The following is a 17,557-nucleotide window of genomic DNA, read 5'->3' on the forward strand; positions in this document are numbered from 1 at the left end:
TCTCGATGAATCGCCCTCGTTCCAGCGGCGAGCTGTGGCCGCTGATCGGTGTGAGGTCTGTGACGGGTCAGCTGGTCACCCAGCCCCCGAGCCGAGCCAGACCGTGTCCGTGTCACCATCAGACCCAGACGAAACAGTCTCCCCACTACGAATCTCGCCCAATGTATTCACCGAACGGAAACCCACTGCCGTAACATGGTCACACCAACCAGCCAATCACCTGACGACCTCGCGCCGGCCGGCCAATCACCGCGCGGTGCCAGCTCCCTCGGCCAATCAGAGCGCGGCGGCAGCGTCCGTGAGCCAATCAGACCGGCAGAGCGACACGTGGATTCGCGGGTTCGATCCTTTACAGTGACAGAGTTTTCACGGCACGGAGTGCCCGCACGATCCGCCCGGCGGTTGTCGGATGAAGCCGCGGACACTGGAAGCTCGGGGTTAACAGTGGCGCGCCGTCCCCGGTCCGCGGTCCGTGGTCCGGCGCACAGTGTGGCCAAACGCCAGATTAGCGCGAATTAAATCAAAAAACGAATTTTGGAATTTTGACTTTTTATAACTATCAGTCGATAGGAAATTGTCCAAAGTATGTCAATAGCACAATACTTTGGTTCAATGTCTTCCCTTCGGTGTCCAAAAAGCTAGCTAAAGTGGACATACGCAATGCCGGTCCCGGCTGTGCTGAAATCGTCGAAAACCCGCGTCACGTTAACAACACATTTTGGCGTAATTGTCGGAAAGGTTCGGGAATAATTGGATTGGCATATGACTACTGAGCCTATATTTGATAGTATACCCGAATTCTATAGTTATCCTTGGACTAACCGATGAGCTATACTCATTTGAAAATGACCTTTTCAGACATCCCCTGAAAACACTGTCCATCTTAAAAACGTAGAGATATAAGAAAATGGCCAAAAAACTCCACGCCAAATCTACCATGAGAAGATTCGCCACACTTTTCTGGACATGATCCATTCAAGAAACCCTGCCCCAACCTGCCCCCCGGCCTTTGGCTCAGCTTTGAACGTATCGGGTTGGGCCGCCCGGGGAGGTCCGGCTACAGGGTGGGCGCGGCGGCGGCTCCGTAACGTGTTACGCGGATGGCTCAACCGCTGTATTTCTGACTTGTTATATTGCAGAATACGGTCGCCAATGAATAAATCTTGGCAATTTTTAACCCTCGCCCATATAGGGGGTGAGGGTGGGGGTCGAAAGGACCCCTCTCGGTTTTTCGCAAAAAGCTCATGTAAAAAGCGGCCAATCGCGACGAAACTTTCAGTACCCTCGAGTTTATCAATTTTACACCTAACCTTTAAATTTCACGACCCTGACCCCAATGACCTTTGACCTGTGACCTATTTCTCGAGACCGTGTTTGGCCGGAATCGCGATTGGGTGTATGTTTGCTTGCATTAGCCGCGCGTTTGCAGTCTTTTCGTGGTTTCAAGCGTCTTAACATGTGATATTATGATGTTCGTCCCATGCATTATGGTCAGTGACAAGATCACTTGAAGGTCAGGTCAGTTCAATGACCTTTGATGAGCTCGGTTCACCTTTTTTAGTTTTACATGCTTCCAGGCTAGTTTTTGGAGCTGATTTCGAATTTAGTAACCATTTGAACATTTAGGAAGACGTTTTGGTACCTTCGTAACATGCAACGAAGCTGTCACTGGCGGTTGACAGTTGACACCTATTAATTATGAATACCCGGCAGGACTGGTTGGCCTAACCTGACCTGACCCGACCTACGTTCGCGGCTAGCAAAACACCAATACCGCCGAGGGTTAATGACATGAAGGTGCTTATGGTGTAAGTCTTTGTTTTTACTCCCATTGCTGAGGTTCAATCCTATCGGTACGTGTATGTAGTTCAGCAACCGTCTACCGATTCACGTGCTTCACCAGGAACATTCACACAGAAACATAATTAGATGTTGATCTTTTTCAAGCAAACTTTGGACAATCATAAGAATTTACCAGAGAAATGATGGAAATTTCGTAAACGATTCCTCCTCCTAACATGCCCATCATTGCTGGGACCCACAATTTTATGCCTCTTATTTGCGGTTAAATTCCAGGATTTCGTAATCAGAGTCGGAGTCGCTCGGAGTCAACAGTTCTGACCCCAGTCAGAGTCGGAATCGGAATCGATTTTGGAATCCGGACCAAGACTCGTAGTCTTGAGTCACCGAAAATCCATCGACTGCGTGAACTTGCCATGGCTGCGGAGTCAGAGTCCGAGTTGATCGTATAAGTCGACAGTTTTGCCCGGAGTCAAAGTTGAAATTGACGTTTGAAAGCCGTAGTCGGAGTCGGAGTAACTCCATCGACTTCACAGCCCTGGTAAGCACATCACCCGTCGTAAGCTAGTTCTCCTTACTTTTAGAGGCGGAACTATGCCATTACCTATTTGTCAGCAAGCATTTATGATGCATCGTAAAGGGTCTCACATAGGTTTAAGTGTCAATTTTGAAACCAGCGAACCATTTTCAACGGATCCGAGCAGCGCTGGGATTAAATTCGCGCTAAACTGGTGTTTGGCCACACTGTGCGGCGGTCCGACGGCGCGGGACCGGCCAGCGTCCGGCCTGGTACGACTTCCTCCGGCGGCAGAGCGGACCAACACCACAGACTGCGCATACGCCGGCGGGCAGCGCCGCCTCCTACGGACAGGCCCGCCGCCTATAACGGGCGGGCCCGCGCCTTACAACCGGCAGGCCCTCCAATAACGAACAGGCCCTCCCATAACGGACAGAACCTCCTATAACGAGCGGGCCCGCTTGAGCAGTCTCGGCGTAACGGACAACAGACGCCGGCGGGGCCGGTAGTGGCGCGGCGAGGCGGGCGGTCGGGCGCCGTCCTAACACACACACACACACACACACACACACACACACACACACACACACACACACACACACACACACACACACACACACACACACACACACACACACACACACACACACACACACACACGGAGACGATCCCTCGGGCCGGGCGCCGTCCCAAAACACAGAGACGGTCCCCCGGGCCGGGCCACTCTTGACTTACTGCCCGGTCCTCAACCGGGACTGGCCTCGTACCGCACACGCCGCATCACCGCGCCAGACAGTCGCATATCACGCGTACCAGACAGCCTGATTGGCTCAGCTGCTCACCGCTCCGTAACGCACGGGAAGCACACATCAAACCTGCCTTAACTCCGCACCGGTCACCCGGGATCACACGTCACACACCGATCACCCGGAGTCACATCCATCACCGGGGTCACACGTCCCACACCGATCACCCGGAGTCACACATCCATCACCGGGGTCACACGTCACACACCGATCACCCGGAGGTCACATTTCACACATCAATCGCCTTTCCCCTGCACATTTCTCTCCGCCAAAATTCGCTCTCCACTCACCGAGTCCATCAGAGACCGCCAGTCGCAACAATCAACACTTGCCCCGGGCGCCCCGTCACAACGCAGAACCAACAACTGATCGGAGACAGCGCTGAGCACAGACTGATCGCGGGTCCCAATTGAAAGGATATCTCTCGGCTGACCGCTAAAATGCCGCGCAGAACACCCCATTGCCGTCCAAAATTACACCGCACACAAGGGATCATGAACTGTAGCGCCAACCCAGTACAGGGGTAACTCAGCCGGCGAGAGAAACCTGACGGCGGAAAGACTGGGTGGTCTGCTGTGGAGCGGCCGGCCAGCCGGGTCCCCGGGAGGCCAGCCGGAGCCTTTCGGAGCGAGCGGAGAACGGGAGCACGGCGTCCTGACTGAGCGCCGCACGTGAGAGGAACACAGCACAGACACAATAGACACAACAGACACAGCACAGACAATAGACATGGTGGTAGTGCGGCAGACACAAGAAGACGGCAGACACACTAGGAACACGGCTCGGGAGCAGGCACGCAGCGGCGGCGGCCGACACGGCCGGGCGCGGAAGGGGCGTTATGGAGGAGTTCAGCCGACGCCAGACTGGCAGCCGGGAGGGAACCGGGATATACGTACATAGTTGCATGGAAGCTACGGAAACCCACGAGGCTATCGAGGGTTATATGGTCATATACGATCAAACCTGTCGAGTCTCAAGGGATATCAATTGACCGAGGCTGGGCAGCGGACAGTGACGGGGAGGGCCCGGTGTGTGTAAGGATCCCTTTAGGTGTGAGGGTCCCCGCTAGGTGTGAGGGTCCGTTCATCAGGAGCGGGAGGACCCTGCCCGCGGGGAACGGGACAGGCTGGACCGCCGGACCGGGGAGGCCCGGCCGGCCGGCTGTAGCCGCCGCGGGCCCCACAGAGGCAGCCCTACCGTCCGGCTGAGCGGATCACATCACCGGCAGCCCGGCCGACCGGCTGAGCGGATCACATCCCCGGCAGCCCGGCCGGCCACCGCACCGCTCCATTCCACCGCGAACACGACCGTCAGCCCAGCAGTCAACGGGTAACCGGCACCCAGCTAAATCACTTATAGTCGTAAAACACTGCGCAGTCAATAGTGATATCAATCAGAATATGGTCAATAACTGGTAATTCATTCATGTCATGACCTAAGAAACAGAAAACGATTGTGTCCGGGGAGTAATAACACGCCGCTGCCGGAGGCGGGCAGCGGACAGGACCCTGTTCACGCGGACACACACAGACACACAGCCAGAGGCGGCGGGGGCGGGTCACCAGCCGTCCCAGACCACACAGGAGGTACAGAGACGGACAGACACCGACCCAACACCGCACCGTACCGCGCATACACCCTCCGACAACAGACTGCAGGACGAGACTATAAAAACACCGAGAGGTGACGACCTAAAACCAGCTCATACCGCCCACCGCAGGGCCGCATATTAGAGGAGACGTAACCGAGCGTAACACCCTGTCAGTGGCCGGGACTGCGCCGCCCGCGACCTGCACTCGCGTGGCTCGACATTGGACTGTGCGCCAGCAGCGCCCTCAGAACAGACACCAGTCTGTGAGGTCACCGCCCCAGACTGCAGCACAGACTGACACCGGGGTCCGGCCCTCACTGCCCCAGACTGACACACCGGGGTCCGGCCCTCACTGCCCCAGACTGACACCGGAGTCCGACCCTCACTGCCCCAGACTGACACCGGAGTCCGGCCCTCACTGCCCCAGACTGACACACCGGAGTCCGGACCTTACGGTCTCTCACACCGGCCGGCACACGCGCGGACAGTCTGACACCGGCCGGCACACAGTCTCTGGCAGCACGGGAGCCCCGCCCCAGCGGCAGACAGTCTCTGGCAGAGGCGGAGCCGGCCCGCGCCTTGGTTCTAGCCTAGCGCGCCGGCGGCCCTCAGGTGGCCTTGTCGTTACGCTCCGGCTTGCTCTTGAGCAACGAGAGCAGCGAGTTGAGACTGAACTGGGTGTTGAGCGGCTTCTCCAGGTGGGCGGGCGGCAGGTGGATCTGGGGAGAGACGCAGAGAGACAGACTGTCAGACGGAGAGAGACAGAGACACGGGGAGGTGTCAGACGGAGAGAGACAGAGACACGGACAGACTGTCAGACGGAGAGAGACAGAGACACGGGGAGGCTGTCAGACGGAGAGAGACAGAGACACAGACAGACTGTCAGACGAAGAGAGACAGAAACACAGAGAGGTCAGACGGAGAGAGACATACACGGGGAGGATGTCAGACGGAGAGAGAGACAGAGACACGGACTGTCAGACGGAGAGAGACAGAGACACAGAGAGGCTGTCAGACGGAGAGAGACAGAGACACGGACAGACTGCCAGACGGAGAGAGACATACACGGGGAGGATGTCAGACGGAGAGAGAGACAGAGACACGGACTGTCAGACGGAGAGAGACAGAGACACAGAGAGGCTGTCAGACGGAGAGAGACAGAGACACGGAGAGGTTGTCAGATGGATAGAGAAGAGACACGGGGAGGTGTCAGATGGATAGAGACAGAGACACGGGGAGGTGTCAGATGGATAGAGACAGAGACACGGGAGGCTGTTAGAGACTCGACAGAGATACAGAGACAGACAGAGAGAATGTCAGGGACCAGCAAAGACAGAAAGCACAGACCGACAGATGCACGGACACAGATACTGCGGGACACGACCACGGAGGCTGTCAGAGACACCATGGCTGCCAAGCCAGTGACTCGTTCAATAAAACTAACACCTAACTAGGGTCTGACTTTGACCCAGAGGGACCCCAGCTCTGTGACTGTGGGCCGTGGGGGGTCTGTCACCTGCAGGGGGTCCCGGAGCTGTGTGTGTGTGTGGGGGGGGGGGGGGCTGTCACCTGCAGGGGTCCCGCAGCCGCTGTGTGCAGGGGGTCCCGGAGCTGTGTGTGAGGGGGAGGCTGTCACCTGCAGGGGGTCCCGGAGCTGGGGGGGGGGCTGTCACCTGCAGGGGGTCCCGCAGCCGCTGTGTGTGTGTGTGGGGGGGGGGGGCAGTGTGGCCAAATCCATTTTGCGTTTGGGGGAGGATGTAGAAAAAAAGCCGCCAGAGGATGTAACTATTTTTTTGAAAAAATGGTCTACTGATTTTTTTAAGTTCTAATTTTCATAGAAAAGGTGGGAAATGGCCTTACTAACATTCAGTACTGATGTATCTTTGAATAAAGCACTTCAGTGATACATATGTAGAAATAGCAATCCTTTTTAAGACAATCGTTTAATAGGAACAACTTCAACGGCCACTGGTCATTTGCCAACCACCACCTTCCCGATGCTGATTCTCCTTACTCTATTCCAGGCATATTCCTCATCCATTCCTGAAAGAAGATCGCGAGCCTTCCAATTTCCAAGCACTCCTGTCATCATCGTGAACCTACGAATCCATCAAGATCCCTACTGCCAGATGACCTCGGACACCGACGTCTGCTCCCCGAAGATACAGCTGCGCATACTGCATAACTATTCACGTTTTATAAAATGTAAATGCATAGTGCTGTGTTTAATAGGTTACTCTCGAATCAATCGAATTAATCGACTATACGACCATTTCTGAATCAGTTATTGTATCAACATTGCATCAGTATAGGAATCAGAATTGCATCGATTATGAGAACTAAGAAAAGTTATCACTAATATAAAATGTTGACCGATATGGCCAGTGGCCAGTACAACTCCCGATGTCATCCTCGACATTAATGTCCTAGTGCATATCCCAGAATCCAACCGCAACTGTGATCTTGGGTTCAATGTGTGCGATGAATTTACTCATTACTGTGTGTAGTAACGGCAACTGAGGGGAAAATAAAATGCAATAAGGTACCGAAACGTCCATATCGCCGATCTTTTTTTGGGCTGGGTAACACTGAACTAGAAGAGTTGGTCGAACGGATGAGATGAGCGCATTTTGTCACCGTTATATCGCTGGCCAGATCGCAAATCCATATCCAGACGAGACAACATATGTCGACGAGCTGCACCAACTAAGGTGATGAGTCCGCACCAGCCCGACGGACTCTAACAGAGCTAACAGAGCTGGAAAAACACACCTACATCTAGCAAGACCTAGAGCTATTACTGAATAGGTCATAAAATATTTACCAGCTTATCACACTTTTTTAGGGGAAAACACCATAGCCGGTCATTTCGACGCGTTTTTTCCAAACCCTGATCTTCTTCCCGTGAATTGCCCGGAAGCACGAAAAATCCAATTTAAAAAGTCCAATCAATTATTCGATCCTGATCAAGTATCAAGCATGTGAGCTTGTTCTGACATTGCTTGATCTGCTGAGACAGACAAACTTCAGAAAACCGAGTCACTGTATTTTACTCAAGCTTTTTTCAACCTGTCGGAAATTTACGTGAGAACAGATACCTATAGAGTTTGAAGGAAAAAAACACGGCGATTTATTCCCTGCTCAACCTGTTGTGGGTCTCATAGTTCACCCTATCATTTCCTTTTCCTAGCACTACAGGGTATGTGCTCAGTCTCACACCGAAGTTCACGATACCATGTTGGTTGGGCACAAAAAAAATCGTACCACACGACAGCGGATCAGCTGTGCTGTACAACACACCAGCGTCTAGCTGAGTGCATTCACGCCGACATCTCATCGAGATTGTCATGCTTTGCAGGTAAGGAGTCTATGGTAGGTTCACAAATCAGTCACATGAGTCACGAATGGTGGTATGACTGACTGGGGCCAATTCACCAATCAGTTCGATTACGAGTCTGAACGCATAGTGCACGGCGCGTCTTGGTTGTTTCGTTTTGGACGTCTGCCAGTAGGTGGCTCTGTAAACACCACAACCTAGTCAATAGATGTCGCCATAATGTACTATGCAGTTGTTGTGAAGTTGAAAAGATTTCATAATGTACCTATATTGCTCAGTATTTTCCTCATTAATTAAAACACCCCTCACCTAGGTACCACTGCAATTATAAGTAGTGTTTTGCAATGAATAAGTGCCTAGTTATGTTGAATTAGAAATGTAGATCGCTTTAAATTTACACACAGCTCCAAATCCCTGAAATGATTAGGTACCATCTGAATCAGATCAGGCTTCAGAATGAAGCAGTTCAATACATCATCATAGTTCAAATGGTGTTTGCAAATGCCAGAATGCAGTTTCTTCATTAAGATTTTTTCACACACTAAAGCAATGATTGATGTAATGAAATCTGCATACCCGTCACATCTGCCTTCACATTAACATTTCATCAAATGTCCAATATTAACAGATCACTCCTCAATATAAGAAATCTTTAGTAAATGTGAATATGAAGTCCAGTGAATATTTTGAACATAACCTAACCTGATGTAACCTTACCTAGCTACCTATCAACCTAAAACTTTCAACCTGGCTGTCCCAACTCAAAACCTATTACCTACAACCTACAACCTTAAGCCCACAACCTATCTACACATAAACCAAATTTTATCATACCAGATACCTATATATATATCAATCTGTAAGAATCTGGCCAGATGCCTACATTTCTTTCAGTCAGAATGCACAGAGTAGATGGGTGGTAACTAGTAATGAAAAATCTTTGAAACTAGAGGGTTTTTACTAGCAATGACAATGTCATTGCTGAGGTGCTAATCCAAAATATTAATAATTAACTTAACAGAACCAGCCAACATCACTGGAAATGTCTTCTGAGTTCTGATTGTTGGTTGGTTGTTGTTTTTAGGTAATATGTATTTTTGAAGTATATGAATGTATCAAATCAGATAAAATAACAGATGCACACAAATGAAATTTTAACTGATGCCTTATATATTTGTGAATGAGCTCAACATCCAGGTTCGGTTGCGGATTCCTGATGATGGCAAGAGCTAAAGGCTCGAAATGCTGAGAAACGTTCTTACCTGAGGCTGTGTTCCTGTTCCATGCTTCTCCAAAGCAATCTCAGTCTACGCTCTCCACCTACAAATAACAAACGTGCATGCATAGACCAACATCATCCCAACTTTAACTGAGATCTTTCCAGGATCAAGGTCTTAGGTCCCTGTACCTTATAGCTTGCAAGTATTGCTATCAGTTCTATTACAATTACGCTTCTATCAAATACTGAAATAAGGCAACAAGGCCACAACACAACACTGCTTGTCTATTCAATTTAATTTCTCGAATCGTTTGTATGGAGCAAATGTTTCGGTTTTCCTCGTCTACAAAATATTGTACAAGATTATCAATCTCGACGCACCTGTCGAACTTCGCGGCCTCCGTATTACCATGGATGAAGTAGTACCATGTAGGTAATCCATGGTATTACGTCACACGATTTCAGAGATTTTCGGCAGAAAAACTTCCGACATCCCTAAAACAGCGGCTCACGAAAGCCAGCCAAACGTGAAAATTAAGACAATACAGCCGGTAAAATGATGATAATATTGTAGGGAAATCAATAAAGCATGATATATGTGAATACCAAATCACAAAAATGGTTTTTCACAGTTTGGCGAAGAGTTGAAGTTAGGGGTTGTTAGGGGTAGAATTTCGCCAAAACAGGCGAAGGATGTCATTATATTTGAACATGTCAAAATAGAGTATTGTGGGCTTAATATCAGTTTTGATGCATAGGTGGGCATAATTCATCAATTTTCTTTCACTTTGTATAACATTTAGCTCGTAAAATGAGCCTGGGAATTAACAATTTCATTTCTTCAGAAGCCATTTTTTTCCGCAAAATCAGCGGATTTTTCGCATGAAAATGACGGAAGTTTACGGGGCTCAAAAACAAGCATTTCGCATATTTTCCAAGAAAATGACCGCGTATGCAATGTATTATTTCATTTTCTTTCGTATTATCTAATTTTCTCGTCTTGGTTTGGTCGATTAGCGGTGCTGTCCCCATTATAAGTTAGGGGTTGTTAGGGGGAAAATAACGACTTCCTTCGGGATTTTGACTTCCCGATAACGACTTCCTTTTTGGCCACCGGTGACGTAACAGGCTGAACAAAGCACGCCAGGGCGGTGGTGCATGATGTATGAAGAGTCAACAGGGGATTATTGTGTCTTTGATGGCCTTGAATCTCGAACGACTGCTTGTGTTGTGGACGCTGTGGATGCATTGGTGTTGTGTCCGAGGGGTTTGTGCTTATCCTGATTTTCAGTGGTTGTGTTTGAGCTTAGTTTTGCTTTTATTCTTTGCGATCAATTGATAACTATTGTATATTAATCCGAGTCTGGTCCAAGGCTATATGCTGTATCTGTGCTGGGTGAGCAGCGATTGAAATTGAAATTGAAATAGCCTAGTTGTTTGTACAATTCAATTTGTGATTTCCTTACCAAACCTGTGCATGTTGTTTGGTAGGTAAGTACAAACTCAGCTCCAAAAGTCAAGACACTGGAATATAATGCAGTTTTTATTTTGTCACAATCACATCACCCATGCAGCATCAGCATGCTGATTTCAACTGCTAATGCCATGCACCTATATTTTATATCAATATTGCCAGAACATAAGAATATGAATATTGCTTAAAATTGTATATGCCTATATTCAAATTGGCGCTCATTGAGACAGAGGTATTTTATGACCTAGCAAGAAGTTGCCAAACACATTGATGCTTGCAGAACAGTATGATATATTTAAGTGAAAAAGTCGTGAGGATGTCTTTTTCCCAATTTTTAGGATGTCATTATCCTTTTCATTAGGGGAGGATTTCCCCACAACATTGCCAATTTGGCCACACTGGTGGGGGGGGGGGGGCTGTCACCTGCAGGGGGTCCCGCAGCCGCTGTGTGTGTGGGGGGGGGGGGGCGGGGGGTCACCCGCAGGGGTCCCGTCCCGGAGCTGTGGGACGGGGGTATTTTCACCTACAGGGGGTCCCGGAGCTGTGTGTGGGGGGATCTGGGGGTCCCGGAGCTGTGTGTGGGGGGATCTGGGGGTCCCGGAGCTGTGTGTGGGGGATCTGGGGGTCCCGGAGCTGTGTGTGTGTGTGGTGTGTGCAGGGGGGGGGGAGCCTGTCACCTGCAGTGGGTCCCGCAGCCGCCGCAGGTCCTGCTCCAGCCGGTAGATGGAGTCCCGCAGCTCGTTGTAGGCCTGTACGTCCAGGCCGGACTTGCGGCTCTTCTTGTAGAAGGACAGCAGGAAGGAGCGGTCCTTGACGTCGGGAAGCACGTAGTCCTGGCGGCCGGACGGCGGACGGCGTCAGTGGTAAACTCACAGCACACAGTCTGTATACAACACACCACAGCTACCACAGACCGGCCGGGCGGCGGACGGCGTCAGTGGGGGGCTCACAGCACACAGTCTGCATATGACACACCACAGCTACCACAGACCGGCCGGACGGCGGACGGCGTCAGTGGGGGGCTCACAGCACACAGTCTGTATACAACACACCACAGCACCCCCCCCCCCCCTCCCCGAGACCGGCCGGGCGGCGGACGGCGTCAGTGGTAAACTCACAGCACACAGAGTCAGCATACAACACAGCGCGGACACCCTGGAGGGCGGACACAGCGCGGACACAGCCTGCCGATCCGACACACAGCGGCTACCGTACTGCAGGCCGTGGATCTCTCACCTGTTTGGTGATGACGAAGTAACCGTAGGCGGCCATGGCGGTGCCGTAGGTGACGAAGTAGGTGACGGGCTCCATGATGTCCCACGAGTACTCCCACCAGGTCAGCCGCGCCAGGATCCCTGGACGGCGGGGTACATCGTCAGTACCTACATTAACAGCCGGTCAGTACAGTACGCGCCAGGATCCCTGGACGGCGGGGCACATCGTCAGTACATCAACAGCCGGTCAGTAAATAGCACTGCCTCACTACTCAGTACAGCGACCAGTTACCTTCAGCCGGTACTGACTGTTACGTCACCTAAAACAACGGCAACAATAAAACCATGAATAATGTCAGTGCCAGATATCTCCACTATAGGAAGCAGCCCAGTTTGTTACACTGGCGGCGCACTCCGCTATAGGCGGCGGCTCGCGTGCCGGTCTCACCGAACTGGACGCCCATCAGGCCGAGGCCCAGCCAGGTCTGCAGGTTGGTCCGCCGGTGGCACGCCTCCTCCAGCTCCTTCTTCTTCTGCGGACGGTCAAAAGACGGGCGGTCAAAAGACGGACGGTCAAAAGACGGGCGGTCAAAAGACGGACGGTCAAAAGACGGACGGTCAAAAGACGGACGGTCAAAAGACGGACGGTCAAAAGACGGACGGTCAAAAGACGGACGGTCAAAAGGCGGACGGTCAAAAGACGGACGGTCAAAAGACGGACGGTCAAAAGACGGACGGTCAGAGGGACGGACGGTCAGGGGGGCGGACGGTCAAAAGACGGACGGTCAAAGTGACGGACGGTCAAAAGACGGACGGTTAAAGTGACGGACAGTCAGAGCCGGGACAGAGGGACGGGCGGTCAGAGGGCCGGTCAGAGGGGCGGGCGGTCAGAGGAACAGTGAGGGTCGGTCAGAGGGAGGGACAGAGGGGGCGAGCGGTCAGAGGGGCGGAGACAACCGGAGGGACCGGACGGCCAAAAGGACGGGGGTAGTTGGACAGACAAGAATCAATGTGTCCAGTGTCCACACATCTCCTCTCCTGACTCTGTTCCCACAGCCGTCTCTATCCGTCCGTCAGTCCCGCTCGGAGCGGTGAACAGTCTGACCCACCTTCTCCATGGGCGCCAGCTGCACCTTGAGGTCCTCCAGCTTGGCCAGGATCTCGCGCTCCTTTTTCAGCTGGTGCTCCTCCACGTTGAGCGCCTCGTACAGCTGCGACACCAGGTTCCGCACGTTGGAGAGCGTGGTGAGCTCCTCCTGCGGGCGGCACACAGTGACCGGGGTCAGCGCGGCACGGACAGCACGGACAGCCGGAGTCAGCGCGGCATGGTCAGCGCGGACAGCCGGAGTCTACGGCACACAGTGACCGCGGTCAGCGCAGCATGGCCAGCGCGGACGGTAGGGACAGTAGGGACAGCATGATCACCCGGGGTCAGCAGAGCACAGACAGCAGAACACGGACAGACGGGGTCAGCGCAGCACGGACAGCGGCAATGGCCGTAAAAAAACTCAGTATGACCCCGTACCGCCCACCCCGCGTGCGCTGAAAATGCGCTCTTTGTGATGGTGATAACTGAACCGCTCTCTGTGAATACGTCTGGATTATCTAACGGCTTTCGCTGATTAAAGTAGGCGGTGAAATATGATCGGATGAAAGGCAAGATGTGGCTGCGGTCTGCAGACCGACCAGATATGTTCAGAAAAGCGGTAACATGTGGTCTGATAGATGGTATCATGAATGAGCCTTCCGGTGACTACCTGTACATAGGACGGCCCAGAGTGCTTGTCGAACTAGAAAAATACTACCTCGAGTTGCTTAACGGCCATCTTAGATCTAAAACTGTATGTGATCGTCGACAATAATGGCGAGAGAAAAGTCCCCCCCCCCCCCCTATCGACTATAAACAGCACTATCGGCTATATTACTGACAGATGTTCCTGTGTCAATTGACCTCTCGACTATATGACTATATGACACTGACCGGGTGCTGCCACTCTCGCCCACCGGACCCCCTAATTCCTCTAAGCCCCAGACGCCACTTGATTCTCTCTCCGGCGACTGTAGACGCCGCCCGGTCCCGCCCAGTACACGGCACGGGGATTGCCGCGCCGTTTGGCGCCAAATTGGCCAACACTCATCTGCATAATGAGCGCCGAGAGCCGTCGCGCAGACGGCGCCCCGCTCCGGACGGTAACAACGGCCACGGCGCCCCGCTCCGGACGGTACCGCAGACGGCGCCCCGCCCCGGACGGTAACACCGGGCGGCGGCGCCCGCTCCGGACGGTAACACCGGGCGGCGGACGGCTCCGGACGTTATCGCGCAGACGGCGCCCCGCTCCGGACGGTACCGTCGGACTGCAAATGGCACCGGCCCGCGCCGGGTGCCTAGTCACATGTGGTATCCTGCAGTGACCTCCCCTCCCCGCGGTATCGGCGAGGGCCGATATTGACCTCCCTGCCCGCGCGCTATGTACGTACCTGCGAGGGCCGCTCCAGCTCTGGCGTCTTGACGTGGTAGACGTCGTCGTTGATGATGAGCTCAAAGTCCTCCTCCATCAGCGCCTCGATGCTGTCGCTGGTTGCGATCCGCGTCCCGCCTGCCGCCGGACAGATAGGCAGTCAGGCTGGGACAGATAGGCAGTTAATGGGCAGAGCGGCAGCTACACTGGTGGAGATCCGCGTGCCACCTACCGGACAGATGGTTAGCTGTTAGGCTGGTGTCTGGTGGGACGGCAGTTACGCTGTTGACACTGTGTCCACCAAATGCTATGCAGTGTCCACAGCCAGTCAGAGTCAGAGCCAGTCAGCGCCCGCAGTACCTCCGCAGTTTCCGCAGCAGGTACTCACGCAGTGTCCGCAGCCAGTGTCTGCAGTACTCACGCAGCGTCCGCAGTATTTACTCATGCAGTGTCCGCAGCACCACGCAGCACCCGCAGTATGTACTCACGCAGTGTCCGCAGCACCCGCAGAATGTACTCACGCAGTATCCGCAGCACCCGCAGCATATACTCACACAGTGTCCGCAGCACCCGCAGTATGTACTCACGCAGTGTCCGCAGTGCCCGCAGTATGTACTCACGCAGTGTCCGCAGAGCCCGCAGTCAGTACTCACGCAGTGTCCGCAGCACCACGCGGTCGATGCCGCGGTCCTCAGTGTGCAGCTGGTCGATAAAGTCGCCCACCGTGTTACTGATGGGTTTCAGGGTGAAGCGGCACTTTTCCCGCCGCGACGGCAGCGGCACGGTGATCTGCGGCAAGCCGCGCGAGTAGGCCACCTCCACACCTGGCGGCAGAGGGGGAGAGAGCTTCAGACAGGGTACAATTATACAGGGAACTCAGACGGGGAACAGGGAGCTCAGACAGGGTACAGGGACCCCAGACAGGCGCTAGGCAGTAGAGTAGGGGGAGGGCTGTCACTTGTCAGGTCAGGTCAGGTTAAGCTTGCCCAGTGGACGGTGGACGCCCGCTAGTTGCGTGCCGCGCTGTGATTCTGAGCGGCGGCAGTGCCACTCGGCACCGGCGGCGCGCCAATACCGTCCCACAGTACAACACAGCACAGCATAATACAATACTGGCCGGCCGGCCGCTCCAGGCCCGGGCAATGGGCCGAGGAGCGGCCCGTCCAATGGCACAGACACACGCCTCAAACGGTAACTGCCGGCCGCACGCAGCGCCCTGCCCGGTGACACAAAGACACGCGCCTCAAACGGTAACTGCCGGCCGCACGCAGCGCGCAGGTAAAGCACGGAAAATCGGGAGCGATCGTTCAACACGAGCATACCTAATACCTAAGGCCTACCACTGCGCTGACCTCTGAAGAAAACCGTGGGAGGAGAAGGGGGCGGCTGCTGCATGTCCCTAAAATCTCGAATGCCGTTCAGGTCCGGAGTAAAGGTCAGGAGGCGCGGCGGGCTGCGTCCCAGCTCCATTGCCGCGGGCTCCGGTCGGCCGGTCCAGCCCATTGAAATGTCCGGCGACCGGAGACGGGCTCTCAGCCGGAGCCATGAGACCTCCTCCCACTTGGCTGAATGAGGCGGCCGGGAAGGGGGAGGTCACGGCACTCAGTAAGTAGGATGTATGGGACCCTTCCGACAACGCTGAATGAAGCGTCCGGCGGCAGCGACTCGCTCCAGACGCAGACAATCGATACACCGACAGCGCTGGGAGACACACGGCCACGCCGCTGAGACAGGCCGTCCGGCCGGCCCCACCCGAGCCGCCGGCAGTGGGGGGGGGGGGGGGAGCCGCCGTGACCCGAGCCGCCGGCAGCTCCCACGTGAGCGGCCAGTCGGCGGCAAGTCTGAGGTCAGGGTCACGCCTGTGTGCGGCGCCGACCGGCCAGCCGCGGGCTGGACGGCAGCCTCCGGCGACTACAGCCGCACTCCCAGCGACACCCCGGCACCGTGAGAAGCCGCCCGGCCCCGTCCCGCAGCGAACCACGCAGGCCGGCCCCGCCCCGCAGTCCCGCCCGGCCCGGCTTCGTCCCGCAGCGAACCACGCAGGCCGGCCCCGTCCCGCAGCGAGTCCGACAGTCCACCTACGGAGTCGCCGGCGGGGCGCACGGAGCCACAGCCTGCCCGACACCGCACTCCACCGCCGAACCACTAGGTCCCGCTGGCGCTGCAGTGTAACGCAATGCCGCATATCAGCAGGCGACAAGCACGGTTTACCACGTTTTCGACACGGAATTGAAATCAGTTACGAAAGTCGAAATGAGAAGGGTATAGGTATGTATGTATAGTAAGCTGTCACGCCTAGGAGGGCGCGGCCTTCCGACCGGGCCCCTGTCGACGGCGTCACGGAGTCACGGCGTCACGACCGGCGGCGGGCCGTGACGGCCCGGGACACGGTCAGCCTGCGTGACGCGTCACGGTGCGTCACAGCCTCGTCAGCGGCCGTCACACGTTTAAACCTGCACCGGCGGCCGTCACAGGCTAAACCTGCACCGGCGGCCGTCACACGGTCCAACCTGCCGCGGGGGCATTCCACGTCAAGTGAGACAAAAAATGACCATTTTGAACCTCACCCCCTCCGATTTTTGCGAAACTTTGTGAAACTACTCATCTATATGTGAAAAGAAAGGAGACATGTTTTTGTAAAGATATGACGTCACGTTTCAGAGATACACGTCATCAAACATTGACTTAGGCAAGGCACATTATCATCTTTCAAGCGTCATAACCATTGAAGTTTTAGACATATCACCATGAAACAAAGTGTGAAATGGAGGGAATACATCAGGCTTTAATTTGAGGATGACAATATTGACGTAATAAGCTAATTAATGAACTAAATTAAAATTCAAAAAATAAATTTTGATTTTCTGAAAAATGGGTACCCTTCGATTTTGCTGATTTTTACATATTTTATTCTCCCATATATTAGCTACATCATATAAAAAATCCAGAATGGGCCGACGTCTACGTAACTGTCTTTTGGACTTCGTAATGTCTGGCACTCGCGTGTTTCGTTTTAGCAACCAAGGAGAGGCGCTACCCGGAGATGCTTCTTTCTACCCAAAACCAAGGCAAACCTAGCCTGACCTGACGTGACCTGACCTAATCTAACACGCGTAAATATGTACAGCCCTCACGGCAGT

General features: G+C 53.8%; 1 protein-coding gene across 4 annotated transcripts in view; it reads right to left on the reverse strand.

The window, feature by feature from the left end:
- Positions 1-146: 146 nt before the first annotated feature.
- The window catches only part of LOC122393696 (calcium uniporter protein, mitochondrial-like), an 81,156-nt gene continuing 63,745 nt past the window's right edge, over positions 147-17,557 (reverse strand). For all 4 annotated transcript variants that reach the window (XM_043389937.1, XM_043389934.1, XM_043389936.1 and 1 more), the window contains 7 exons: positions 15,071-15,241; positions 14,437-14,555; positions 13,068-13,214; positions 12,407-12,491; positions 11,981-12,099; positions 11,422-11,577; positions 147-5,433 (listed from right to left, as the gene is read on the reverse strand). In XM_043389937.1, coding sequence (XP_043245872.1) covers positions 5,323-5,433; positions 11,422-11,577; positions 11,981-12,099; positions 12,407-12,491; positions 13,068-13,214; positions 14,437-14,555; positions 15,071-15,241 — 908 coding nt within the window. In that variant the 3' untranslated portion in view covers positions 147-5,322. The remainder of the gene's footprint in view (positions 5,434-11,421; positions 11,578-11,980; positions 12,100-12,406; positions 12,492-13,067; positions 13,215-14,436; positions 14,556-15,070; positions 15,242-17,557) is intronic.

This window comes from Amphibalanus amphitrite, unplaced genomic scaffold (assembly GCF_019059575.1).
Source record: "Amphibalanus amphitrite isolate SeventyFive unplaced genomic scaffold, NRLGWU_Aamphi_draft 000548F_arrow, whole genome shotgun sequence".
In the NCBI taxonomy this organism is placed as follows: Eukaryota; Metazoa; Arthropoda; class Thecostraca; order Balanomorpha; family Balanidae; genus Amphibalanus; species Amphibalanus amphitrite.